The sequence below is a fragment of the Symphalangus syndactylus genome, chromosome 11 (genome assembly GCF_028878055.3).
Source record: "Symphalangus syndactylus isolate Jambi chromosome 11, NHGRI_mSymSyn1-v2.1_pri, whole genome shotgun sequence".
NCBI classification, from domain to species: Eukaryota; Metazoa; Chordata; class Mammalia; order Primates; family Hylobatidae; genus Symphalangus; species Symphalangus syndactylus.
The window spans coordinates 59,743,459-59,770,078 of record NC_072433.2 but is presented as its reverse complement, the minus strand read 5'-3'; the positions used below and the strand labels follow the sequence as shown (position 1 = coordinate 59,770,078).

The 26,620-nt window shown below is 47.4% G+C and overlaps 1 protein-coding gene across 4 annotated transcripts in view; it reads left to right on the top strand.

Moving 5' to 3' along the window:
* The window catches only part of PRKCB (protein kinase C beta), a 387,670-nt gene that overhangs the window by 197,649 nt on the left and 163,401 nt on the right, over positions 1–26,620 (top strand). For all 4 annotated transcript variants that reach the window (XM_055232747.2, XM_055232748.2, XM_055232749.2 and 1 more), the window contains 2 exons: positions 2,393–2,504; positions 5,636–5,764. In XM_055232747.2, the coding sequence (XP_055088722.1) occupies positions 2,393–2,504; positions 5,636–5,764 (241 nt within the window). The remainder of the gene's footprint in view (positions 1–2,392; positions 2,505–5,635; positions 5,765–26,620) is intronic.

The following is a 26,620-nucleotide window of genomic DNA, read 5'->3' as shown; positions in this document are numbered from 1 at the left end:
TGTGGCAGCATCAATAAATACATATGAATGGAGGAATGAAGGAAGGAAGAAACGGGTAGCGTGTACCAAAGGCTAGGGTGTCAGATCAGCCCTGGACTGGAACCTAAGGCCCATGTTATTAACTTCTGCCATGTACTTTTTTTTCTTTTTCTTTTCTTTTTTTTTTTTTTTTTTAAGAGAGAGAGGGTCTTGCTCTCTTGCCCAGGCTGGAGTGCAGTGATGCAATCATAGCTCACACATAGCCTTGAATTCTTGGGCTCAAGTGATCTTCCCACTTCAACTTCCCAAGTAGCTGGGACTACAGGCATGTGCCACCACACCTGGCTAATTTTTTATTGTTGTAGATACGGGGTCTCACTATGTTTCCCAGGCTGGTCTTGAACTCCTGGCCTCAAGTGATCCTCCCACCTTGGCCTCTCAAAGTGCTGGGGTTATAGGCGTGAGACACTGTACCTGGCCTGCAATGTATAACAGAGAAAGCAACTTTTACAGAAAGAGGTCTCTTGAACTAAACCAATTCTGTGAGGAAAGAATCTCTTGAAGAAGAAAGAGAAATGCAGAGCCAAAGGCTTACAAAGGGCATGGCTTGTTTGGGAGCGGGGGTGCGCTCTGAGTGCTGAGAATGTACGTAGTACGTGCACATGTTGGTGGGTGGGAGGAGGAGGCTTAGCTGGGGATCACCTTGGTCAAATAGTAAGAACAATCATGCAAAAGCTTATGCTGCTTGCTGTGTGCCGGGTGGTTCTAAGATCTCTACACAGGTTCATTAATTTATGCTTCCCAACAGTCTTATAAGGAGAGCACTAGCATTATTAGCATTTTACAGATAGGGGAACTGAAGCACAAAAATATCAAATTAGCCACGCATGGTGGCGTGCACCTGGAGTTCCAGCAACTTTGGAGGCTGAGGTGGGAGGATCATTTGAGGCCAGGAATTTGAGACTAGCCTGGGCAACATAGTGAGACCCCTTCTCTACAAAAAAAAAAAAAAAAATTAAAAATTAGCTGGGCAGGTCAGGCACAGTGGCTCATGCCTGTAGTCCCAGCTACTCAGGAGGCTGAGACAGAAGAATCGCTTGAACCCAGGAGACAGAGGTTGCAGTGAGCCAAGACTATGCCACTGCACTCCAGCCTGGGTAATAAGAGTAAAACTCTATCTCAAAAAAAAAAAAAAAATTAGCTCGGCATAGTTGCATGTACCTGTAGTCCCAGCTACTCAACAAGCTGAGGCAGGAGAATCATTTGAGCCCAGGAAGTCAAGGTTCCAGTGAGCTATAATCGTGCCACTGCACTCCAGCCTGGGTGACAGAGCAAAACCATGTCTCTTAAAAAACAGAAGAAAACAAAAAACCATCAAACAACTTGCACAAAGTCACACAGCTTAGAGCCCAGGAAGTTTATCCAAGTCTACCTTTTACCACGGCACTGCCAGGCTATCAAGGGCATATTTATTGATTAGGAAATTATGTAAGGTTCTGTGAGAAATAGCTCCCAAAATATAGTGACTTAAACAGGGCAGAAATTAGGTTTGTCTCTCAGGCGTGAGCCCAAAGGGACAAAATTCAAGGCTGGTAGGGTGGCTTTGTCCTTTCCACATGTGGCTCCAAGTTTGGGTCCAGGACGGTTACTTCCAGTTCTCACCATCTTTGAGCCAGTGGGAAGAGGGAAAGGCTAAAGGAAGTATGCATTTCCATTTGAAGGGAATGGCCCTGGAGCACACACATCCCATTGGCCAGAACTCAGCACCATGGCGGCACCTGCAAGAGGTGCTGGGAAATATGGCCTCTATCTGGATAGCCATGCTTTCTGCTAAAACTCAAGGGTTCTACTATTAAAGGGAAGAATGGATATTGGTGGGAAACCAGCAGTCTCTGCCACAACTTGCAGACTGTCCACTGGGCTTTGAACTTTATTCTATCAGTGATGAGGAACTGGCAATGGTCTCTAAGCAGGGAGATTTCACATCCAGACTTGGGTTTTTGATCACTGTGGAAGCATGCTTGGAGAAAAAAGGTGGGGAGAAAGAAAAGTCAGGAGCCCTGTTTAGATGATGTGTCTGTCGCTTTGTTTTCCCGTCTCTGGAGTCCCTACTACAGGCAGGAGCCTGTAGGTTGGGTTCCCAGGCAAGCCCAGATGGAGGGTTTGCAGGCAGGGTGAGTGAGCATGGGGCTGCAAAGGGAGCAATCATCCGTCTTTGTCCTTCATTCCTTCCACAACTATTTATCCAGCACCGTTTCTGGGCACAGGGCTCCAGGGATGGTCCCAACAGGTACAATGACCTCTTGGGACCAAGTTCAGTTCTTGGTGAGTTCTCCAGTGCCTCTCGACGTAGGGTGAACCCTTGGCATGCTCCACTGACGCTGGCTTCTTCTGTTGTTTCTCTTGGCTCCAGGACCCCCGGAGCAAACACAAGTTTAAGATCCACACGTACTCCAGCCCCACGTTTTGTGACCACTGTGGGTCACTGCTGTATGGACTCATCCACCAGGGGATGAAATGTGACAGTAAGTACTTTTTCTCTCTGGGGGCATCTGCTGATGGCAGAAGCAATGGGAAGGGCTGCTTCCGCTTGGTTTGGGGTCCAGGTCTGCCATACATTCCCTCCTATCCTGGTTGGGGCTGGTGTACCAGTTGTCTGTTGCTGCATAATGATCCTCCCACCCCAAAACACTGTGACTGAAGACAATAAACATTTTTTTTAGCACATGACTCTGCAAGGCAGTCCTTTGAATCTGGGCTGGCCTCAGCCAATGTCATGCATGTCCATAAAGCATGAACTCATGGTTCATGGTGGATTAGCAGATGGAGGTGGGCTGGGAGCTGTCTGGGCCATGGTGGCCTCACCCACATGTCCTGGAGTATGGCTGGCTGTCATCTGGGTGATGGGGATGACCAGGCCACGTGTCTTTCCTCCTCAGTAGGCTAGGCTGGGTTTGTGTGCATGGAGGTCACAGGGTCCTGAGTTCCTTAGGAGGGCAAGTCCCATTGGCAGACACACTTCAAGTCTCTACTTGTGTCTTTTGCTCCTGATCCACTGGTCAAAGCAAGTGGCATGTGAGATGCACAGTCACAGTGTGGGAAGGAACAGTCCATGGCTGTTGACACCCGGAGGCATGAACAAATCACAGGCATTTCTGCAGCCATGCACCACCACTGTTTTCAGCATTGAGATTTGGGGCTGATGCATTCTTTGCATGGAGAAGACCTGTGGCTCTGCAGCACCCACAGGTTTGTGCTGAAGGGGGAAAGATAGCGTCATTCTCTGGCCAGGATGTGGTAGGAAAGGCAGGTGGGGTAGGACTCCTCTTTATGAGGCCAAGGCCCGGATGGCCTGTGGGGCAGGGGAGCAGACAGGCTTTGAGAGCTATGGCCACAAAGCTACAGGGACCCTGGACGTGCTGGTGGCTCCCACAGGCCTGTTGGTCTGCAGCAGGCTGGGTGTCATGAGGCTGGTGGTACTGCTGTCCCAAGGGTCCTGAGGCCCAGAGGACAGAGGGAGAAAGTCACAGGGCAGAGAGTGACAGAGAGGAGTGTGAGGGTGAATAAGGGTGGTAGAGAGCAAGAGAGACAGCAAGAAACACACATGCATAGACAGACACAGATGCAGGGGAAAGACGGACACATGCAACCCTAACACAGGGAGGAATGTGGGGTGTGGAAGCTACAGAGAGACTCAGCTAGAGAGAGACTCAGGCAAAAGGAGGGACAGGCAGACACACAGACCAACAGATGAGCCAGGCGCAGTGGTTCACTCCTGTAATCCCAGCACTTTGGGAGGCTGAGGTGGGTGGATCACCTAAGGTCAGGAGTTCAAGATCAGCTTGGCCAACATGGCAAAACCCCATCTCTACTAAAAATACAAAAATTAGCCAGTCGAGGTGGTGGGCACCTGTAATCCCAGCTACTTGGGAGGCTGAGGCAGGAGAATCACTTGAACCCGGGAAGCGGAGGTTGCAGTGAGCTGAGATCGTGCTACTGCACTCCAGCCTGGGTGACAGAGTGAGACTCTCAAAGAAGAAGAAAAGATAAAATGATTGGCATGGACACAGAGAGAGATGCCATCACACAGGCTCATGCTGAGGTGTAGAGATGGAAAGACCAGAGACAGAGACAGAAGCACACATGGAGAGCCACAGAGAGACCCAGAGGAGAGAGGCGGAGAGACAAAGAGGCCAGAGACAAGTGCAGAGAGTGGAACAGACCAGTTCGCAGACACGGCTAAGGCAGTGAGCCACGTGCAGAAGTGGGACAGCAGAGACAAGAGACCTGCAGCAACGTGGAAACAGAGAGACAGACACAGAAACATGGCGAGAGCCAGGGGGACAGTGAGGTTGGAGCCTTCTGCCTGCAGGACACCAGCTCCTCTTACCACACATGGGGCCCTAATATAGGGACAATGTCCCTACCTCAGAGACAGTGGTGGGTGGGAGCTCAGGCTGGTGCTCAGGTCCCAGAGGGCTCTCCCTTCCCTCCCCACAACTCATTTCTAGTTTTTGTAATAGGCCTGCTGCCTCCTAGGACTTGGATGGCCTGAGAAGGGTCCCTTGCCCCCCAGATCCCTTGAAATTGGGGCCCATGGGGTGACTTGGCCTCTCCTTCTGGCTTCTCCAACTGGAACTAGCATCCCCCTGGAGAATCCTGGGTTCCTGGCACACCTTCCTGGAGTGGGGCATTATTGCTCAAGACCTAGAAGAAATCACCCACCACGTTGAAATAGACACAGATACTCTATGGAGGAGTGCGCAGAGGGAGTGGATATCCTATAATGAGAGATGGCCGAAGGCCAAATTCAGCTTACAGGCACATTTTATCCACCTTGCCCTGGCTCTAAATCTTTTTCCTTGTAATTAATTATGGTGGACACTATGGCCAGCCCAGACCCCCTCTTCAGGGTCCCACCCCATCCCCTAGCTGTGGTTCACAGCAGTGCCCCATCCTGCATAATTGCCCAAGATAATGCCTCTTCCAGGGCGACCGGATGATTGCGGTGCCCAGCCCGCTTGTCTCAGTTTGGAACAACTCTGAAGGGTCATCTCAGCTCTGGGCTCCCCCTAACATCAGCTTTGATTGCATCCACGTGGCAAACCAACTTCTCCCCCCAAGAGCACTCCTCAAAAACCTTGTGCTCAAAACTCCTCGTCTCAGACTCTTTCCAGGGAACCCAACCTATTAGCTGTCAATATTTAAAAATCAGAGCTGTTACGTACACATCGAGATTCCTGCATATGTTGAGAAATGGGGAATGTTGCTGCTCTGTTTCCCACTTGGCCAAGTCCCCGCCACCCCCTTGGCTTTCCTCACTCATGTGACCGGCCAGCCTGTGAGCATTGAAGTTGGTGACTCTGGCTTCAGAGCCTTAAGGGGTGTGGGGTGTGCTTGCTTTAGACTGCACCCTTGGCCTTGGGTGGGGAACAGCCAAGTTCTACCTCCTTTGCCCATCAGGGTTCAGGGGCAAGAGTTGGAGAAGCCCTTCTGATGAGATCCTGGCAGGCAAGTTGGTCTCAACCAGGCTTGTGTGTCTCAGCTGTCTCAAAGGAGGGAAACAGGAAGGGCTCAGCGGTCCTGGGTGGGGCAGATGTCTGCAGCCCCCAGCCTGGGCCAGCCTAAGCCGCATCCCCTCTCTCTGCCCTCACAGCCTGCATGATGAATGTGCACAAGCGCTGCGTGATGAACGTTCCCAGCTTGTGTGGCACGGACCACACGGAGCGCCGCGGCCGCATCTACATCCAGGCCCACATCGACAGGGACGTCCTCATTGTCCTCGGTAGGTGGCCCTGGGTCTCCACTGGCTCCTGACCTTGCTTGACCTGTGTGATTGAGAAGGGGAAGATGGCTGAGGGGTGGGGCAGTCCAGTGGAGGGGTAGGGCAGTCCAGGGACCGGGGAGGGGGTGTGGCACTGCTTCTGCCCCCTGCCCTGCTCACAACAGCCCCTCACTGCAGCCGGGGGATCTTTAGAAACTGTACACCCTCAAAGCTGCATCCATCAGCACCCCAGACTGGCTTGGGTTCAGAGAGGAGACGTCTGAGTTCCTTGGACTTCTAACTTCCTCAGGATCCTCCACTTCCCTTTTCTCCTTCTCATTTCCCACTCTTTTTTAGTTATCTTTTGGGATGGGTAGTTGCATTTCCTTTACTCAGATAGCAGAGAAGGGAAGCTTGCTTCTTCCCCAAACTTTTCCAGCAGGAAAAATGGAGTCTTGATGATAAACACCAAATTTGGAGAATATAATATCTTGGGAAGAAGGAGGGTTGGAGGGTGCAATTCGGGGGCTTTCCACATATTTGAAATATTTCTTTCTTGAACCTGACGGTGGCTATGCTTTAATTTTATTATTCTCCATATTTTCTGCATGTCTAAAATATTTCATGATAATTAGAAAGCAGGATGGTGCAGTCTGCTGGGAGATGCAGTGAGAGGAGGGGCTGGTGGTGGTCATGGTGGTGGGGCTGTCACTCATGTATCCCAGCATTCAAGACATACTTGGCTCTGATATGGGAAGTTCAAGCAAAATTGGAACTCAGCTGCTGGCTTGAGGAATACTCAGCCATAAGCCCCGGTATAACCAGCACTGAGCTGCCTGGGAGTGGAGCTAAAACTTTGCAGGAATTTCTTCTGGAAGGCTGGTGACAAACTACTGTGGACTTTATCTAATGAATATAAATAAGGGTTTATGAGTTGGTAACTCAGGAAATTGATCATGGAAGAGATTAATTTTTCAAAAATTAGTATTTCTGAGGCCTCAGACTGGTTCAGTAGCTCTGATGCACTGAGCCCTGGGTTGGGGAGGGGCTTTACGTAAATTGTGTAAAAGCTGAAAAATACTTATCCCTGTACAATATAATTCTTTTAAACTTGAGATTTCGTGAAGCCCAGTGAGATTTTAGAAAATGTGCAATCCATTGCACTATGTTTTCCTCCAAGTGGTTGCCTGCCTCCCAGTGGGATGCTTGGGGGCCCCCGGGGAAATCCCGCAGTTTCAGGTTCAAGAGAAGCCAGTTTTCCCCACTGATTGAGGTTCCCCATGCTGGTGAGACAAATATAAGACTCTGCTTCCCTCTGGTGTCATTCTGTGGGAACTACACTCATCCAAAGCATGACTGCAGGCAGCCAACATTTATGGACCGCATGGGATGTGCAGTGCTCCAAACCTTACGTGTTATCTCTTTCCACCTTCACAACATTGTGAAATCTCTATTATTCTTGTTTGAGAGGGAGACTCCATCTGTTGCCCAGGCTGGAGTGCAGCTCACTGGAACCTCCACCTCCTGGGTTCAAGCGATTCTCCTGCTTCAGCTTCCTGAGTAGCTGGGATTACAGGCACACACCAACACGCCTGGCTAATATTTGTATTTTTAGTAGAGATGGGGTTTCACCACGTTGGCCAGGCTGGTTTAGAACTCCTGACCTCAAGTGATCCGCCCATCTCGGCCTCCCAAAGTGCTGGGATTACAGCTGTAAGCCACTGTGCCCAACCTTCTATTTTTCTTGTTTTTTGAACAAAGAAGGCACGGCTCAGAGAGTTATTCTCCAAGAGCTCACACCATTTGCAATAATAATAAAACAATAGCTAAGATGTGTTGAGTTTTTAAAATGTGTTAATCATTGTGGAAAGCACTTACAGGCAGTATTTCAACAACTCAAATGAGGTGTTATTATCATTCTACCCATCAGAAAACACACTTCCTCACCTAGGTCTGTTTGACTCAAAAGTACTATATAGTAGGTTACTTTTTTGTTTAGTTTAGTTCAGTTTAGTTTAGTTTTGTTTTTCTATGCCCTCCACCGTATTTATTCCTTTTGTGGTTTGGCTAGGGCACCTCTTAGGGGCATTCCTTAGGGAGTCTTTGTTCTGATGTGGTACAGTACAATATTTCTTCAAATTCAAGGTCAAAGTCTTCCCCCTTAATCATAGATATGCTGTGAACTTCGAGAACCTGGATCACAAGCCCCTGATTCTCAGGACACACTGATAGGAGGTGTATCCATTTGCTATGGCTGCCATAACAAAGTACCACAAACTGGGTGGCTTAAGACAAGACGTTTTTTTTAAAAAAAAAAGAAAAGAAAAAGAAAAAAACAATAGGCCAGGCACAGTGGCTCATGCCTATAATCCTAGCACTTTGGAAGACCAAGGTGGGTGGATCACTTGAACTCAGGAGTGAGCCTGGGCAACATGTCGAAACAATATCTCTACTGAAAATACAAAAAATTAGCCAGGTGTGGTGGTGCACGCCTGTAATCCCAGCTACTTGGGAGGCTGAGGCAGGAGGATCACTTGAACCCGGGAGGCGGAGTTTGCAGTGAGCTGAGATTGCACCACTGCACTCCAGCCTGGGTGACAGAGCAAGACTCCATCTCATAAAACAAAAACAAAAACAAGAAAAACAAACAAACAAAAAGGCCAAGTGTGGTGGCTCACACCTGTAATCCCAGCACTTTGGGAGGCCAAGACAGGAGGATTGCTTGAGGCTAGGAGTCCAAGACCAGCCTGGCCAACATAGCGAGACCCTGGCATATTGTAGGATTTCATTTCTTTGGGATGTTCAGAACAGGCAAATGTATAAAGAAGTTTAATAACACTGTGCTTTTCCAAGTGCTTTGATATTGGGCCATCCGAGGAAGGGTGTGTTGTTGCCATCATGGAAGGGAAAACGAAGTCTCAGCAAGGCTGAACACACTGACCAATGTCACATGCTGAGTAGGGGTGAGCACCTGGGCCTCTGGTCCCATGTCACAATGCCGTGCAATTGCCCATACACCATGCTGGACACAGCCTGTACTCAGCATGGGCTTGTTGATTGATAGATGATAGAAGAGAGCCCTGATGCTGTGGCCGAGTTCTCTAAAAATAGAGCCAAGATGGGGATTTTGTTCCAGTGATTTGTTCGGCTGCCCATGGGAAAAGAGAAGTGAAGGAACCATGCTTCCTTCCTCGGGGCAGGGAAAAAGCTCGGCGAGAGTGTGGTCTCCATGGAAGTCTTCTTCAGCCTCGTATCTGGTGGAATTTTGTACCAAACACTGTAGCACAGAGTCAGTCCCACCTTGAGGCAAGGGGGCTGTTCTGTCGTGTTCCAGGTCAGTCAGTGCTATGGGACGACTTGTGTCTCCCCCAAATTTGTATCTTAAAGCCCCACCCCCAGTGCGATGGTATTTGGAGCTATGGGACCTTTGGGTGGTAATTAAGGTTAGATGAGGTTGTGAGGGTGGGACCCTCATAATGGGATTTGTGGATTTCTAAGAGGAAGAAGAAAGAGAGATCATTCTGTCTCCACCAAAGGAAGGATACAGCAAGAAGGTGGCCATCTGCAAGCCAGGAAGTGAGTCCTTACCGAGAATTGAAGCTGCTGGTACCTTGATCTCGGACTTCCCAGCCTCCAGAACTGTGAAGAAATAAATGTCTTTTTTTCTTTTTTTTGTTTTAGATGGAGTCATGCTCTGTTGCCCAGGCTGGAGTGCAGTGGCATGATCTCTGCTCACTGCAACCTCTGCATCTCAGGTTCAAGCAATTCTCCTGCCTCAGCCTCCCGAGTGGCTGGGATTACAGGCATGTGCCACCATGCCCAGCTAGTTTTTTGTATTTTTAGTAGAAACGGAGTTTCACCATGTTAGCCAGGATGGTCTCGATCTCCTGACCTCAAGTGATCCGCCTGCCTCGGCCTCCCAAACTGCTTGGATTACAGGCGTGAGCCACTGTGCCCGGCCTAAATGTCTGTTGTTTAAGCCACCCAGTCCATGGTATTCTGTTATGACAGCCTGAGCTGGCTGATATAGTCAGTCACTGCTGTAGGCTGCTGGGGATGGAGGTGGGAAGGTAGAGTAACTTCCCAGGTGAGGAGGCTTCTGTGCAGTTGAAGACAGTTATCTGGACACAGGGGTAACTGTGAGCCATTAACAGCCATCATACACAGCACCCAGGGGATGGGTGCATTGGCCAGCATGGAGGGGAGCTGGGCAGGGTCCAGCAGCATCCGGGACACTCAAGTTTCCTTTGGTCTCCTGACTGTCTTCCTGGTTTCATTGCTGGGACTCCAGCCCCCTCCTCCTTGGTCTTGGCCAGACAGATCAGAGAGGAGAAAGCACTAAAAGTTGTGTGGGTCCTTCCCAGCAGTGCCAGGCCAGAAGTGGCCTTGTGGTGTTTGTGGAATGGCCTCACCTCATCCAGACCCAAGAAGCATGGTCAGTATTAGGATTTTCCACTGACTATCAGCCCAGGACACTGCTGTTTGCCCTGTCATATGCTCTTTGGAAATCTCAGCATCTCTAGAGGTGAAAGGTTTTCTAACTCGCCCAGCTACTGAAATTGAGCTCATATATCTGTTCTTAGTGCTTTGGCAGGTCAAGATGAGAATAAATCCCATCAGTTTTCCTCCTTTTAAAAATCTATCAATGGTTTCCCATTGTCTTTATAACAGACGAAATCTAACATGGCGATCTCATTCTTTATTCACTGTCTCCTCCCCGTTTCTTTTAATCCTTGGTCCTCTGCAGACTGCCACACACCACAGGACATCTGTGTGTTCTGTTCTCTGTTTAGAATGTTTGCCATTGCCGTCTTCTCTTTTTCTGGCAATTAACTCTTCCTCTTGATCTCCGTTCATTTTTAACATCTAATAAGCTTCCTCTAACTTGCCCCTTTCATAGACACTCATGGTAACCTGAGCTTGGCCTTGTGAAAGGGGTGATTTTACGTTGGGTTTGATTAGTGTCTGCATCTCGCACAAGGCATTAGCTCCATGAGGGCGGGACTGTGTCTTGCCACTCTACTCCCAGCAACTAGCAAGGTGGGCATCACTAAATATTTATGGACTTAATGGCTGTATGTATGAATGAGAAACCCCTGGAGGATCCTGATAGATAGATACAAGGCTTTCACTGACGGTCCCCAGATCAGTGCCTCCTAAAGTCAGGAACTGAAGGTCAACAGATTGTCCAATTTATACCATTATTCTTATGGGAGGTAGAACACGCAGAAAATCTTAAGTACCGGGTCCAACGTCAACAGCAAGTGTTACTGGGACTGAGACCCGCTTGTTGGAGTCATGACCACCCTTGTTCCCTGGACAATGTAGAAAAGACATGGAGCAGTGGGATTTGTAGTATCCCAGGAAACCATATTGACATCATGATGCCCATAGGTGTCATGAGATCAGGCAATACAATGTCCAGATCAGAGTTGTAAAATGCTCCCAAGGTTTATGAAGCCTGTGTGTTTGTACATGCAACAATAATTTTTTTTTTTTTTTGAGACGGAGTCTTGCTGTCACCTAAGCTGGAGTGCAGTGGTGCAATCTCAGCTCACTGCAACCTCCCCATCCTGGGTTCAAGTGATTCTCCTGCCTCAGCCTCCTGAGTAGCTGGGACTACAGGTGCATGCCACCACACCCGGCTAATTTTTTTTTTGTATTTTTGGTAGAGATGGAGTTTCACTGTGTTAGCCAGGATGGTCTCGATCTCCTGACCTCATGATTTGCCCACCTCAGCCTCCCAAAGGGCTGGAATTACTGGTGTGAGCCACTGCACCCAGCCAACAATATCTTCTTCAATGCTTTTTCAATTCAGTATCTACCTATCAACATAACAACTGACATCTATTATTTATACTCCCATCTACATTACAGCCACCTCCGAATGCTTAGCCATGTCCATCCTCATATCTATCTCCCAAAAGTTGGGAGTGTTCTTAAAGAAAGCAGAAAGAACCATTTTTTAAAAAATGTTTCTCTGTGGAACTCCCATTCTGTATTCTTACCATTATATTGTGTTACATAGAAACTTTTTAGACTGAAACATCTCCCTGACAGACTTAGGTACTCCCAATATTGTGATATTTAAATCCTTTTTAAGATCTGACATCCACAAATCAAAAGAAAAAGAGTACCAAAGAGGCTGAGTGTGGTGGCTCATGTCGGTAATCCCAGCATTTTGGGAGGGTGAGGCGGCTGGATCACCTAAAGTCAGGAGTTCAAGACCAACGTGACGAAACCCTGTGTCTACTAAAAATACAAAAATTAGCCAGGTGTGGTGGTGGACGCCTGTAATCCCAGCTACTCAGGAGGCTGAGACAGGAGACTCGCTTGGACTCGGGAAGCAGAGGTTGCAGTGAGCTGAGATTGCATCACAGCACTCCAGCCTGGGCAACAGAGTGAGACTCCATCTCGGGAAAAAAAAAAAAAAAGAGAATTGGGAAGAAAAAGGGCAATGTAAACAAGAAAAAAAAATACAGATAGCTTAATATTTATTTTTTATTTAACTTTTATTTGAACTTTGGGGGTACGTGTGCAGGTTTGTTATATAGGTAAACTTGTGTCATGGGGATTTGTGTAATACTGCCCAGCCATGCGTCAATTGCAGACAGAAAATTATTACAAACTAGGCCGCGAGGGCCCACTAGGGGGCAGTCTCTGCCTTCAAAGCCATTCCTCCCCAGAGGCTCTCTCAAGAGATGCCCCAATTTGTGAAACCACAGTACTGTCATTGCTCATAATGGAAGGTGCAGCAGAGACCAGCTGGGCTCACTGAGGTCCAGAGAAAGGGTTACTTCTCCAGATCACACACAGAATGGGGATAGGGTCCAGTTCTGGTGGATCTCCCTTCCCTTTTACATTATTGGTTTGTAATTTTTTCCCAAGTCTTTATTTTGAACTAAGTTGAAAGAATTTTGCAACAATCATTTATCCACCACCCATATTCTGTCGTTAACGTTTTCCACACTTGCTTAATCACATTTCCATCCATTTCGCTCTCCATCCATCAATCTGTCTTATTTTTGACACATTTCAATGTAAACTGCAGACACCAATTCGATTTCCCCCGAACACTTCAGCATGCCCAACATCAAACGAATTCAAAATTTATTTGTAGGGTGTTTTTTTTTTTAACTTTTGAGGTGAAATGTACATACAATGATACACACAAATCTTTTTTTTTTTTTTTTTGAGACAGCGTCTCACTCTGTCACCCAAGCTGGAGTGTAGTGGTGTAATCACGGCTTACTGCAGCCTCGACCTCCCAGGCTCAATTGATTCTCCCACCTCAGCCTACAAAGTAGCTGGGACTACAGGCATGAGCCACCACACTCAGCTCATTTTTGTAGTTTTGTAGAGACAGGGTTTTGCCATGTTGCCCAGGCTGGTTTTGAACTCCATGGTTCAAGCAATCCTCCCACTTTGGCCTCCCAAAATGCTGGGATTACAGATGTGAGCCACTGTGCCCGGTGATGTCTTAAGTGTACAATGGCTGAGTTTTGACAAATGCATATGACTCTGTCATTCTAATCCTTATCAAATTAATTCTCTTTTTTGATGTCACAGCTGCAGTTGAGGATCCAAGGGAAGGTCTGAACCAGAGAAATGCCATTATGTCCCCACACACTGCATGCATACCCATGAACTCTGGCTACTGGGGTGTCCGTTATACCTAAGATCCCTTAGATGACATCATACTTAATAGTTGTTCAATTTTTTTTGCTTGTTTTTTGAGGAGTTATAATGCGGTAGAAACTTCGAAAATTGGAAATTCTTGTTTACAATTTTTTGTTATGTATTCATTGAAGAGAAAAATGTCTTTAAAAACTCAACACACCTGCTTTATTTTGTTTTTTTTTTAGTATTGTTGTAATGAAGAAGTTCAGTTAAATCGTATCTCTGTCTATGGAACATCTACCATCTTTCTCAGTGTATTACTGATCGTTGTCTGCACACCCCATGAGGCCAGGGGAAGGGTCTCTTGCCCATCCTTCCTTCAAAGCCTATCAGCTTGTTAGGTTGAGGTGAGTGTCTCAGGCACTGAAGTTCTGGGATACTGGACCTGAGGAGATGTAGGGAAGCTGACGTCTTGCTATTCAGTGTTCCTTCTCTTCTTCCCTGGTCATTTAAGTCTCACGAGAATTATCAAGGCCAGGCCAGCATCTGAGGCCCTCAGGATGCGCTGGGCGCAGTCGTTGCTCCCAAATGTCTAAGGAATTGCATTGAAGTGGGCACTGCTGGGACCTGCAGGGCTGTGACTTGTGACTGCCTTTGGGGACAGTGGTCCAGCAGTGTCTATTAAAATATGTATACATATGAACATTTTGACTCTCATGTTTTCCTTTAGAGAATCTATTCTCTTAAAATGAAACACCAGCATGCAAAGAAATAAAGTCTAGAACAAGCATGTTTATTGATGTTTTCTTTGAGATGCAAAGAAACATCAGCCTAATGAAGGGGTACCCATTTTATGTGATACTAGGTAGTTGTTGAAAGCATTGAATTAGGCCAGGTGCGGCGGCTCACACCTGTAATCCCAGCACTTTGGGAGGCTGAGGAGGGTGGATCACTTGAGGCCAGGAGTTCCAAACCAGTCTGGCCAACATGGTGAAACCCCATCTCTACTAAAAAAAAAATCCAAAAAATTAGCTGGGTATGGTGGTGCATACCTGTAATCCCACCTGCTCTGGAGGGCAAGACACGAGAATCACTTGAACCCTGCAGGTGGAGTTTGCAGTGAACAGAGATCAGGTCACTGCACCTGGGTGACAGAGTGAGACTCTGTCTCAAAAAAAAAAAAAAAGAAAAAGAAAAAAAAAGAAAACACTGAATTAAAATGAGAAAATGAGTATAATTTTTGATATGGGAACTGGTTACACAGGTGAATTTCCTTTGCGAGAATTCAAGCTGTAAGATTATGATTTATACACTTTTCTATAGGTATATTATACTTCTTATACTTTTATTATTTAAAAGTTTGTGATAAAAACTCTAAATAACTAAAAACAAAACACCAATGGGTTAGAGCTACAGATATTGGTGTAAAGCAGAAGTTGCCAAACTGGCCTGCTGCCTGTTTTTATAAATAAAGTTTTATTGGAACACAGCCACATCCATTCATTTATATATTGTCTATGGCTGCTCTTGTGATACAATGGCAGAGTTCACTGCGTAGTTGTGACAAAGCTTGTACAATCTGCAAAATGTAAAATATTTGTTCTCTGGCCTTTACTGAAAACATTTGGCAGTCCTTGAACTAGAGGAACATCTATGGTTAAGTGAAAGGGTTTGGTTGCATAAAAATATATTTAGTATGATCTCATTTTGAAGAAATAAGCAACAGCAACCGACACCTCCTATGTGTGAAGTTTTGTTTGTATATTTTATAACCTATGTGTGAAGAAAGGTGTGGAAGGATACCAACCAGGTTGTAAACACTGGGATCGCAGCAGGATTGGGAGTGAAGAGGCTGTGGCGGTGAGGGGGATTGTGTTGTGTCTCTATAGTTTTCATTACGTTTCACAGGTTGATTGTGATACATATAATTTCTGCAATTTTTGAAAAATAAAAACATAAAAATCTCCAAATAGGAAAAATGAACAGAAATAAATTGTCTCAACAACAATAGCAGAAAAAAAAATGAATGGATAATGCCCCAATGATGGGGTGTTGGTTGCTTGAGGAGGGTTGTTGGGTGGTTCTCAGCTTGAGCAGAGCTGGGCCCAGGCCCTGTCTGGGTATTTTTGAGTTTTTCTTGTCACTAGCTTCCATCTTGTGTAGCATCTGCCTTGTGAGCTGGGCCTGTTCTCCGAGTTTCATGGTGTTTGATGTTTTTTCCTTCTTGCAGCATGGTCGCTAGCATCATCCTTGCTGAGTCGCATATGTTCTGGGAACCACCTCCTCTTCTCTGTGCCTCTCGCCTGGCAGGTCTAAGCTAAACTGCCCCCTGCCCTCCCAGGCCCACCCCACCTCCAAGTCTGAGTTCTTTGACTTAAACTTCAATCCTGTTTCCCATGGGCTGTGGCTTCCCAACCCTCAGTTTCAGTCGAAGCTAATTTTTTTTTTTCCAGAAATCACTGTGGGCCCTGGCTGCTCTGGGTGTGGTCTGGGGACCAGCTGCATCCCGTCAGCATTACCTGGGAGCTCGTTAGCAATTTGGGATCTCAGCTTCCCCTCCAGGCCTGCTGAATCAGAATTTGCAATTTAACAACATCCCCTGGGGATCTAGATGCACTGTAACATTCGATCGATCGAGCAGCCCTGCTGCAGAGGAGCGTGGTGAGGTGGGAAGAATGTGTCGTTTCCACTAGATGGCAGGCCTTACCTGCGCTTGGCTCCTGGGCAGCCCACCCCAGGTGGACGTGCCAGGGGGTGATGTGAACCTCCAGCCCCGCGTTGGCCATGGCATCTTACCAGTCATGAAGCTTGGGTGTCAGTCCCGCCAGGGCCGGAATCCTCTTTCATTGGTGACCTGCACCTACCTGCATGTCCTGGCTTGGTGCAGCATGAGCTCCTGGCTTGAGCCATTTGTGTAAAGTGACCCAGAGCCATTCTTTCTTCCCTGCTTTGCCTTTGTCCTCTACTGCCTGGAAGGTGAAGGCATGTCTCTGGGGAGCTTCCTAGTCATTAGCCTCTGCGTTGCTTTTCTGGGTGGCTTGCTGCACGTCTCTGCTAATTTTAGGCCAATGTGGTCTATGATTACAAGGGTTTTGCATGGGCTTTGGAGTCAGGCCTGGGTTTGAATCCTGCCTTTCCCACTCCTCCAACAAGTATTTGTTGGGGGCCTCCCGTGTGCTGGGCACTGCTTATAGGCAAGGCCCCTACGCTCATGGCCTCTGCCTTCTTTCTAATGATGGGAGATGAAGAGGAAGCAAACAAAACACTTTGAGAAAACAAGAAAGACTATCAAGGAAATAAAATAAAGTGGCATGATGTGATAGAGGGTGGCCAGTGGGCTGAGTGTGATTAGCAGGGATAATGGCATTTAGTTGAGACCTCAGGGACCAGCAGGAGGGAGCCAGCTTGATGAAAATTCCAGGGAAGAGTATGCCAGGCAGAGGGAGCGGCAGAGGCAGAGGCCAGGCGGAAGAGTGAAGCAGCAGGCTTGTGAGTGACAGGAATTGACAGCCGGTGGGTGTGACTGGAGCCTAGGGATGGGGAGGGGCAGGTGATGCTGGAGGAAAGGCAGGGACAGCCAGTTAGGCTTTGTGAGCCCCATGGTGGGCTTGGTTTCTAAGTGCATGGAAATTTAGATCCCAGGAGTATCTGAAGGACATCATGCAAGGTCAGTGTGTTTAGGCCCCACAATCACCCAGTGGGGGCAGTCATTTTGTTTTTCTCATTTTACAAAGGAGAAAACAGAGCCTTAAAAAATCTGAGCCTGGTGTGGTAGCATGTGGCTATGGTCCCAGTTACTCAGGAGGCTGAAGCAGGATGATCAGTTGAGGCCACAAGTTTGAGACCAGCCTCAGCAACACAGTGAGAAAAAAAGTCTTAAAAATTAGCTGGGCAGGCAGGGTGCGGTGGCTCATGCCTGTAATCCCAGCACTTTGGGAGGCCGAGGTGGGTGGATCACAAGGTCAGGAGTTCGAGACCAGCCTGGTCAACATAGTGAAACCTCATCTCTACTAAAAGTACAAAAAAAAATTAGCTGGGTGTGATGGTGCACGTCTGCAGTCCCAACTACTTGGGAGGCTAAGGCAGGAGAATCGCTTGAACCCAGGAGGCAGAAGTTGCAGTGAGCTGAGATTGTGCCACCACACTCCAGCCTGGGTGACAGAGTGAGACTCCATCTCAAAAAATAAATAAATAAAATAAAATAAAAATTAGCTGGGCATGAAGGCATGCACCTGTAGTCCCAGCTACTTTGGAGGCTGAGGGGGGAGGATGACTTGAGCCCAGGAGTTGGTGGCTTCAGTGAGCTATGATCTCGCTACTGCACTCTAGGCTGGGCGACAGAGTGAGACCCTGTCTCTCCTTCTAAAAAAAAAAAAAAAAAAAAAAAGAATTTGAGCACCTGCCTCTAGTCACTGAGGCAGTGCATGGATGGAGGAGGCTGGATTTGTACCCTGGGTCCATCTGTCTGGCAGGTTCTAACACATTAGGTCAGATGTTGGAAAGATACAGTTTAAGACTATGAGACATTGGAACATAAGAAACACCCAGCATGCCAGTGGGGAGAGGAAGGAGATGGTTCAGCATTGGTAGTTCTCATAGTCTTATCTTTCAGTGGCTTTAGGGCACAGGTTGGGACTGGTTTAGCCTCAAGGTCTTGGAGAAGACCCGCTTTTCATTTGCCTGTTGCCCCAGCACTGTGGGGTCAGAATCTTTCTTGTGATCAGAGTTTAGAGAAGGGAGGGAGCAGTGGGCTGGAGGCATTCCAGGTAGCTCCCTGGAGAAGGCAGGAGAGGCACAAGTTAGAAGGGTGAGGGAAGGGAGGAGAGCCAGTGGCTGACGCTTACTGAGCCCTTGCTGTGAACCCAGCACAGTGCTAGCCATCGTGGGGCACAAAAGCCTGTGCAAGATGCAGTCCCAGCTCCTGAGCAGCCTTGCTGTCTGGTTGGGTTTCATCTGCTTTACCACTACCAACGAAACCAAGGGACGGACACCTCTTACTGATAGTAACCACCAGGCACTGGGCGAAGCACATTGCTCAGCCATGTCGTGTAATCCTATCAACAACCTGTAGTCCCAGCTACTTGGGTGGGAGAGAGTTACTGATGGCATCTCCATTTTACAGATGGGGAAACTGAGACTCAGAGAAAGAGGTTAAATAACTTGCCCAAGCCACACAACTAGGAAGATGTGGAGCTGGGACTTGAATCTAACTATGCCATTCCAGATAATCAGGCTCTTGGACACCGTCTTATCCTGGCACTAAGTATATCAGTGGAGTGGTGATGATCCATGATATTAGTAGCAGCCACCTTTACTTCTTTCTTTTCTTTTCTTTTTCTTTCTTTCTTTTTTTTTTTTATAACAGAGTCTCACTCTGTCGCCCATGCTGGAGTGCAGTGGCACAATCTCAGCTCACTGCAACCTCTGCCTCCCTGGTTCCAGCGATTCTCCTGCCTCAGCCTTCGAAGTAGCTGGGACTACAGGCATGCGCCACCATGCCCAGCTAATTTTTTTGTATTTTTAGTAGAGACAGGGTTTCACCATGTTGCTCAGGCTGCCTGACCTCAAATGATCTGCCCACCTCAGCCCTGCAAAGTGCTGGGATTACAGGTGTGAGTCACCATGCCCAGCCACAGCCACCTTTTCTAAAGCCCTTCCAAATGCCTGGCCTTTGCTAGGAACTCTATAAGCATTCCTTTGGGTAATCCTCCTGACAACTTTTGCTATTATCTGTAGTCCTTCTCTCCATTATATGGTGAGGAAACTGAGACTTTGCTTCATGTGACTCCATTTTCCCCAACGCTTCCTGCTAGCCTGTTTTGCTCCTTTGGGAGTATGAGAGTCAGTGTTTGCTGGACTGTTAGGCTGAAGATGATAACATTTCTTCAAATTGGCCTGGTTTTTTTTTGTTTGTTTGTTTGTTTTTTTTTTTGCAGAAAGACAGATTTCACTGGCCAAGATCTGCCCAAGAGGCTGAATAAATTCCTAGGTTGTGAGAAGCAGGTGGATGGAGAAGACTTTCTCTCCAAACCTCACTGTGTTAGGACCAGAGAATGGGTTATGGGAATCTGGCAACACTCTCCCACCCTGGACCTGCACCATTTACCACTACTCTGGCACACCCGGACCTGCACCCTTAACCACTACCCTGGCACACCCGGACCTGTACCCTTAACCACTACCCTGGCACATCCGGGACCTGCACCCTTAGCCACTACCCTGGCACATCTGGGACCTGCACCCTTAACCACTACCCTGGCACATCCGGGACCTGCACCCTCAGCCACTACTCTAGCACATCTGGGACCTCCACCCTTAACCACTACCCTGGCACATCCGGGACCTGCACCCTTTACCACTACCCTGGCACATCCACGACCTGCACCCTTAGCCACTACCCTGGCACATCCGGGACCTCCACCCTTAACCACTACCCTAGCACTTCCGGGGCCTGCACCCTTAACGACTACCCTGGCACATCCGCGACCTGCACCCTTAACCACTACCCTGGCATAACCAGGACATGCGCCCTTAACTACTACCCTGGCAAAATGGGGACACACACCCTTAACCACTACCCTGGCACATCTGGGACATGCACCCTTAACCACTACTCTAGCATCATCCGGGACCTGCAGCCTTAACTACTACCCTGGCCTGCCTCCTTGAGTGGCCCAGGGAACGTCTAGAAGCTGAGAGAAAGAGAGGGATAAAATCAAGTTCACAGCAGTATCCTAAGAAAGTGTTCTCATTTAAAAATGCAAAGATGCTCACAGAGTGTTCAGGTTACACTGGAAAACTCCAGAAACAAAGTGGTTTGTGCACATGGGAGGAAGCAGAATCAACTTCCCACCTTAGCATTGTGGGAGTGGGCTATCCCATACATAGCCCATGAGGCCCGTGTATCACTCAGGGAATCACAGTCACTATGAGCATCATGGAATAAGGGATTTACTGTACATGTTAGACCTTATGCAAGCTTGGAGATGCTGGAGACAGGAAGATCTGGAAGGGTGAATTGAGAATCAGAGGAAGAGCAATGGTGCAGGTGGACAAGTTGGAGTTGGTAGGGGATCCAAGAAGCCAAGCACGTTGAGCTGCTGACATAGATATTGATGAATTTCATGAAGCTTCTACAGGCACTGGTTTCACCCTTGGGTAACTCAGTACAGGTATGTCAATAGCCTTCCACTTATTCAAAGATGGTTCATAGGTGTCCCAGAATCTTTTAATTCCCAAGTGAGGCAGCCCCAACTCCTTCAGCCATTTATTTTCTAATCCCTAATCCAAAGCCCACAACCTCAAACACATGATAGGGCCATCACTGATGTCAACCCGGAACTCTTCCTAGACAACACTCCAGTTGGAGTAGCTTCCTTATAAAGCAGGGTGCCCAGAGTGAAAGAGAATCCCCCTGTGTTGCTGAGGAGAGAATGATCGTCACTTTCCTTGTTCTAGATCAGCTGTTTTCAAACCTTTCAGCTTCTAGCCCATCTAGGTTTTATGTAACCCACACACACACACACACACACACACTGCACAAACAAGCACAAACTCACAAACACACACATTGCACAAACAAGCACACACTCACAACCAAAACCAAACTGCCATTAATGCTTACCTCTATTTATGCTCACCACACACTCTGATACATTCTCCTCTCTTTTGTGGCCCTCTTTTCTGTTCATTTCCATTCTACTTCTTTTAAGAAACCCTTTAAGGAAAATGCTCTTACTCTGCAAATTGATTTCACTAACAGTTGGCAAATGTGTCATGACCCGCTGCTTGAAAAACACTGTCCTAGACAACAAAATTCTCTTTCTGCATCCTGAGATGATACTACTCTTTTGGGGGGTCTGAGGGTACCACCAGCCACATTGCACTGTTGACTTATCTTGGGTTTATGATCAGTTAAAGCTCTCTTGTCTATCACATCAGGTGCTGCTAGCCTGCAGGTCCCACATCCTTGTGCAAGATTCTTTTTTTTGAGACTCCAGGATGAACCCTGATGCATTTCATCTTGTAGGGTTTGGCCTTTTGCTCCACGGCCAGGCCGAGAGCTTTTGGGTCTTCCTGTTCTTGTGCCGAGTGTCTTCCGGACATCACCTTCCTCACACCATTCTCTGTGCCACTTGTTCTGCCCTCCTTACTTTTGAAAAGATAGTTTATTACTCATAGTTGCCATGAGGAGTGGGCATGCCACTCCATGCAAGGCCACACAGGGAAGCAGCAGGGTCTGCCAGGAGGCAGAGGAAGCGGGAAGAAAACGTGGCAGGAGCATTCGCTGCTGTTTCTGTGAGAAGGAGCAGGTAGGGCAGGAAAGCAGCCTTAGGGCTGGCTGGTTTGAATGATCTAAGCAGACTCTGGGTGTAGAGGCTGTCTCTCTAGTTGCCTGGTACCTGATACCTGTTGCTTTTACCTGGGGTAATTAGCGCAGGCTGGCCCAGAGTGTAAGAGCCCCTTGAAGGAGTTGGTTGGAAGTTTGGGCTTTGGATTGGTTGGTTTGCATATGAAAGGTGCGCTTGCAGGTGAGTTCTTTACTGTCTCTAGGAATGGGCTAGCCCTGGAACAGACAGTTTCTCCAGGGTCAGCAAGGCTCTGAGACACCAAAGTATCAGAAATACAGAAAATAGAGCCAGGTGCAGTGGCTCCTGCCTGTTATCCCAGAGACTCAGGAGGCTGAGGTGGAAGAATCACTTGAGGCAAGGAGTTTGAGACCAGTCTGGGCAACATAGTGAGACCCCGTCCCTAAAAAAAATAAAAATAAAATTACCCAGGCATGGTAGTGCAGCATGCCTGTAATCTCAGCTACTCAGGAGACTGAGGCAGGAGAATCACTGAGCCCAGGAGTTCAAGGAAAGAGGCCGGGCACAGTAGCTCACGCCTGTAATCCCAGTACTTTGGGAGGCTGAGGCAGGTGGCAAGTGAATCACCAGGTCAGGAAAGGGAGATCATCCTGGCCAACATGGTGAAACCCTGTCTCTACTAAAAATACAAAAATTAGCTGGGCGTGGTGGCGGGCACCTGTAATCCCAGCTACTCAGGAGGCTAAGGCAGGAGAATCGCTTGAACCTGGGAGGTGGAGGTGGCAGTGAGCAAGCGAGACTCCATCTCAAAAAAAAAAAGACATAAAATTAATAGACCTTAGACTATTTTATTTAATTATTTTATCAAAATAGTATAGGCATAGGGTTAAAAATGCCAATGTGCATTGGAGAGCTGAGGATGAAAAGCAATGTCCCCTACTTGAGCTTGCATCAGAATCATCTAGAGAGTGCCCCACCCTCAGAGTTTCTGATTCAGTAGATATTGAAGAATGAGAATTTAAATTTCTAACAGGTCCCCAGAGGATGATGGTGTGTTCACACTCTTGTTACCAGAAAGGGGTCCTGATGCATACCCCAAGAGAGGTTCGTAGGTCTTTCGCAAGAAAGAATTCGAGGCAAATCCATAAAGTCAAAGCAAGCTTATTAAGAAAGTAAAGGAATAGAGCATGGCTACTCCATAGGCAGAGCAGCCCTAAAGCTGCTGCCTAGCCACTTTTGAGGTCATTTCCTGATTATATGCTAAAAAAGGGGTGGATTTTTCATGAGTTTTCTGGGAAAGGGGTGGGCAATTCCTGGAACTGAGGATTCCTCCTCTTTTTAGACCATGTAGGGTAACTTCCTGACGTTGCCATGGCATTTGTAAACTGTCATGGCACTAGTGGGAGTGTCTCTTAGCATAGTAATGCATTACAATTACTGTATAATGAGCAGCAAAGACGACCAGATGTCACTTTTGTTGCCATCTTGGTTTTGGAGGATTTTGACCTACTTTACCACAGCCTGTTTTATCAGCAAGGTCTTTGTGACCTGTATCTTGTGCTGATGTCCTGTCTCATTCAGTGACTTAGAATCCCTTAACCTCCTGAGAATGCAGCCCGGTAGGTCTCAACCTTATTTTACCCAGCCCCTATTCAAGATGGAGTCACTCTGGTTCGAACACCTCTGACACTCTGAGAACCATTGCATTGGAAGACACTATTTTCAACTCTTTAAACTCTTTCTTCAGGCTCTAAATTTTAACCACGTGCTCTGTCTCTCTGTCATTTCACTATTTCATGCCTCTGACTTCCTGAGAAGGTTTTAACTCTCTGATGTGATCCCTCTAGTTCTCTTCCCTTCACATCCAGCACAGGGTTACTGCCATTTGTAGTTCACTCATTCAAAAAAAAGTGATTATTAAGCATCTTCTACATGTCAGGCATTGACTTAGTCACTGGAAATTTGTCAGAGAACAAGCCAAAGTCCTGCCCTCATGGAGCTTATATTTTAGTGCAGGGCTTGACAAACTTTTTCTGTGAAGGTCCAGACAGGCTTTGGAGCTATCTGGTCACTGTTACAACTACTCAACTCTGCCATTGTAACACAGAAGTGGCCACAGTGTGCCAATGAATGGGTGCGGGTGTGTGCCAATAGAACTTTATTTACAAAAACAGGCAGGAGGCTGGATTTGGCCCTTGGGCTGTAGTTTGTAGACCTCTGTTGTAGTGTGTGAGAAGACAAAGTAGGTAAATAAGTAAAATACAAACAGTAAGCTAAGGAGAAAAAAAAAAAAAAAAACAGAAAAAGAGGATGGGAAGGATGCAGGAGGGGACTGGACCTGCACATTTAGGTATGATGGTAAGCAGGCAGTCACTGAGATGGGGACATTGAGTAAAGACTTTCAAAGGAAATGAAGGAGGGAGCCATGCATCTCCCTGGCAGAAGAGCATTCCAGGCACAGTAACAGCTGGTGCAAAGGCCCTGTGGCATGAGCTTGTTCGGTGTGCTTGAAGAAACAGCAAGGAGGCTCGTGTGTCTAAGTGGGGCAAGTCAAGGGGAGGGAGCAGGAGAGGAAAGCGGAGGAAACAGAGAGGCAGCTGCTGAGGGCTTTGTGATCCTTGGGAGGGAATTTGTCTCTTCTCTTAGTCCAATGGGAATCCATTATTGTGACTAGTAGTTTTAATAGTTCCTTTAAGTTGTATTTATTTATTTTAGATACAGGTTCTCACTGTATCACTCAGGCTGGAGTACAGGGGCACAATCACTGCTCACTGCAGCCTCAAACTCCTGGCCTCAAGCAATCCTCCTGCTTCAGGCTCCTGAGTAGCTGGGACTGCAGGCACACACCACCATACCCAGCCAAATTTTTAAAAATTTTATAATAGAGATAGGATCTGGCTATATTGCCCAGGCTAGTCTCAAACTCCTGGCCTCAAGCGACCCTCATGCCTCAGCCTCCCAAAGTGCTGAGATTACAGGTGTGAGCCACTGCACCTGGCTATTTAAGTTATATATTTGCAACTCCATTTCTTGCTTTCCCAATGAAAGGCAGTATCTCTTAACTTTCTCTTTTGTAGAGCATTTTTATATGCATGATATCATTTACTCCCTATGAGATAGATGTGAATATTGTCCCTACTCTGTAGAGGAGGCAACTGAAGCTCAGAAAGGTTAAATGACTTGGCCAGGTTCATATAGCTGATAAGTGCTGGTGCTGGAATTTAAACCCAGGTTTGTCTTAATATGGAGATCTTAGCACCTATTTTATATCAAGAGACAATCCTTTAGGGATACTGGGGAAACCTGTGGCTTTTGGACAATAAATTAAAAACCCTTTCCCAAGAAGGGGAGCTGTGTGTGTATCAATCAAACAAAATGAGAACTATTCTGAGAGGGAGGAAAAGGCTCTTTTCTGTGGGAACGCTGACCAAGCCGTTGACAGCTCATTTATGTGATGCTGGTGCAGTATGACATTCATAGTACAAGACTTGCATGCAATTAGCACGAATCGTTCTAACAGTCTCTTGAAAACATTTGGAATTTTCCCTCTGTCTGGCCTTGTGCATGATGTAAACATGGCTTTATTTAGTTGGTCATCCATCCCAGAATAGTGTGGTCTGCATCTGTCTGCATCACTGTGGTCTGATTGAGGTCTTGTTTTCCTGGAGGGCAGAGACTGTTGTGTAGGCTTGCTTTGTGGATCCTCTTCCCCAGGATAATTTGCCTCAAACCCGATGGCAGCCTCTCTCTTTAGCGCATGACAGTTTCTCCAAGTGTAAGCCGGGGTCCCGTTAAGTATGCAATGCAAATGAGATGCAAATGAGGGGCCCTCTTGGGCACAGGCCAGGAGGCCAGAGCTCTGGGGACTTCTGCACCCCTCCTCTGAGTTGCCTAATGAAGCTGACAGTTCCTTTCACAATCATCTTCTCCACCCACCAAAGGCCTCTTAATGAGGGCAAAGCCGACTGCTCTGAAACCCTTTCAGACACCTGGTGATTGGAAGCTGGAGAGACAGTGAGCTTTAGATGGGCTGTCAGCCGCTGCTGAGTCCTCATCAGCTGCCTGCTGGGTTCTGAGAAGCACTAGGAAAGGAAGGGAGATGGCTCTGGAACTGACTGCTATTGTCTGTTCCTCTTTCCCTGATGAGCTGCATGCGGCAGCCACGGATGGCTGGGTTTGGGCTCTCACGTCGGCTTCTCTGGCCCTTGCTGGGTGCCTGCTTCAGCTCAGAGAATGTGGCTTCACAGGGACTTGGAATAAGAGCTGAGAGCCTGTTCCCCCCATCGAGGATCAATGCTCCTTTGATTTCATTTCTTCTTTCCAGACGAATCCACTGTCTTAGCCCGTTGTTGGAGAAATCCCGACCTAAGCAGCCTTTCAAATTGGGGAAAGAAAAGTGAACCAATCTGAAATCATGGAATGGTTGGTGGAGAAGGACAAGTAGGCATATCCACAAAGAGCCAGCAGTCCCAAAGGATGTTCCAGTGCATCTGCTTTATTTCTTCTAGTTTTGTAGGGGTGTGTGTTGTGCAATGCTGTTTGCTTGACAGAATCCTTTCAGTCTCTCTCTCTCTCTAAATATAAATTTCCTGCACTACAACAGCCTACTAAGTGCCAGACGCAGTGCTGGGCTCTTGACCTGCATCAACCCATTTTGTCTCCATTTACAAATGGGGAAACTGAGGCTCAGAGAGGTTAATTGACTTGCTCAAGGTCAACTGGGCTTCTGTGTGGCAGAACTGGAGTTTGGTCCCAGGTCTGTTTGCATCTAACACGCAGCCCCTTAACCACTTTGCCGAATTGAGAATTTGGGAATTAAAGTGGTGATTTCAACTCAGGGATGGGTGTGCTTTCTTTCAGCCTTGCAGTAAGTGCACATCTTCTTTCTCTTTTCCTCTTTGAAGCTGCCAGCCTCTTCCTTGGGGTTCTCCTTGGCTCTGGCCATGAT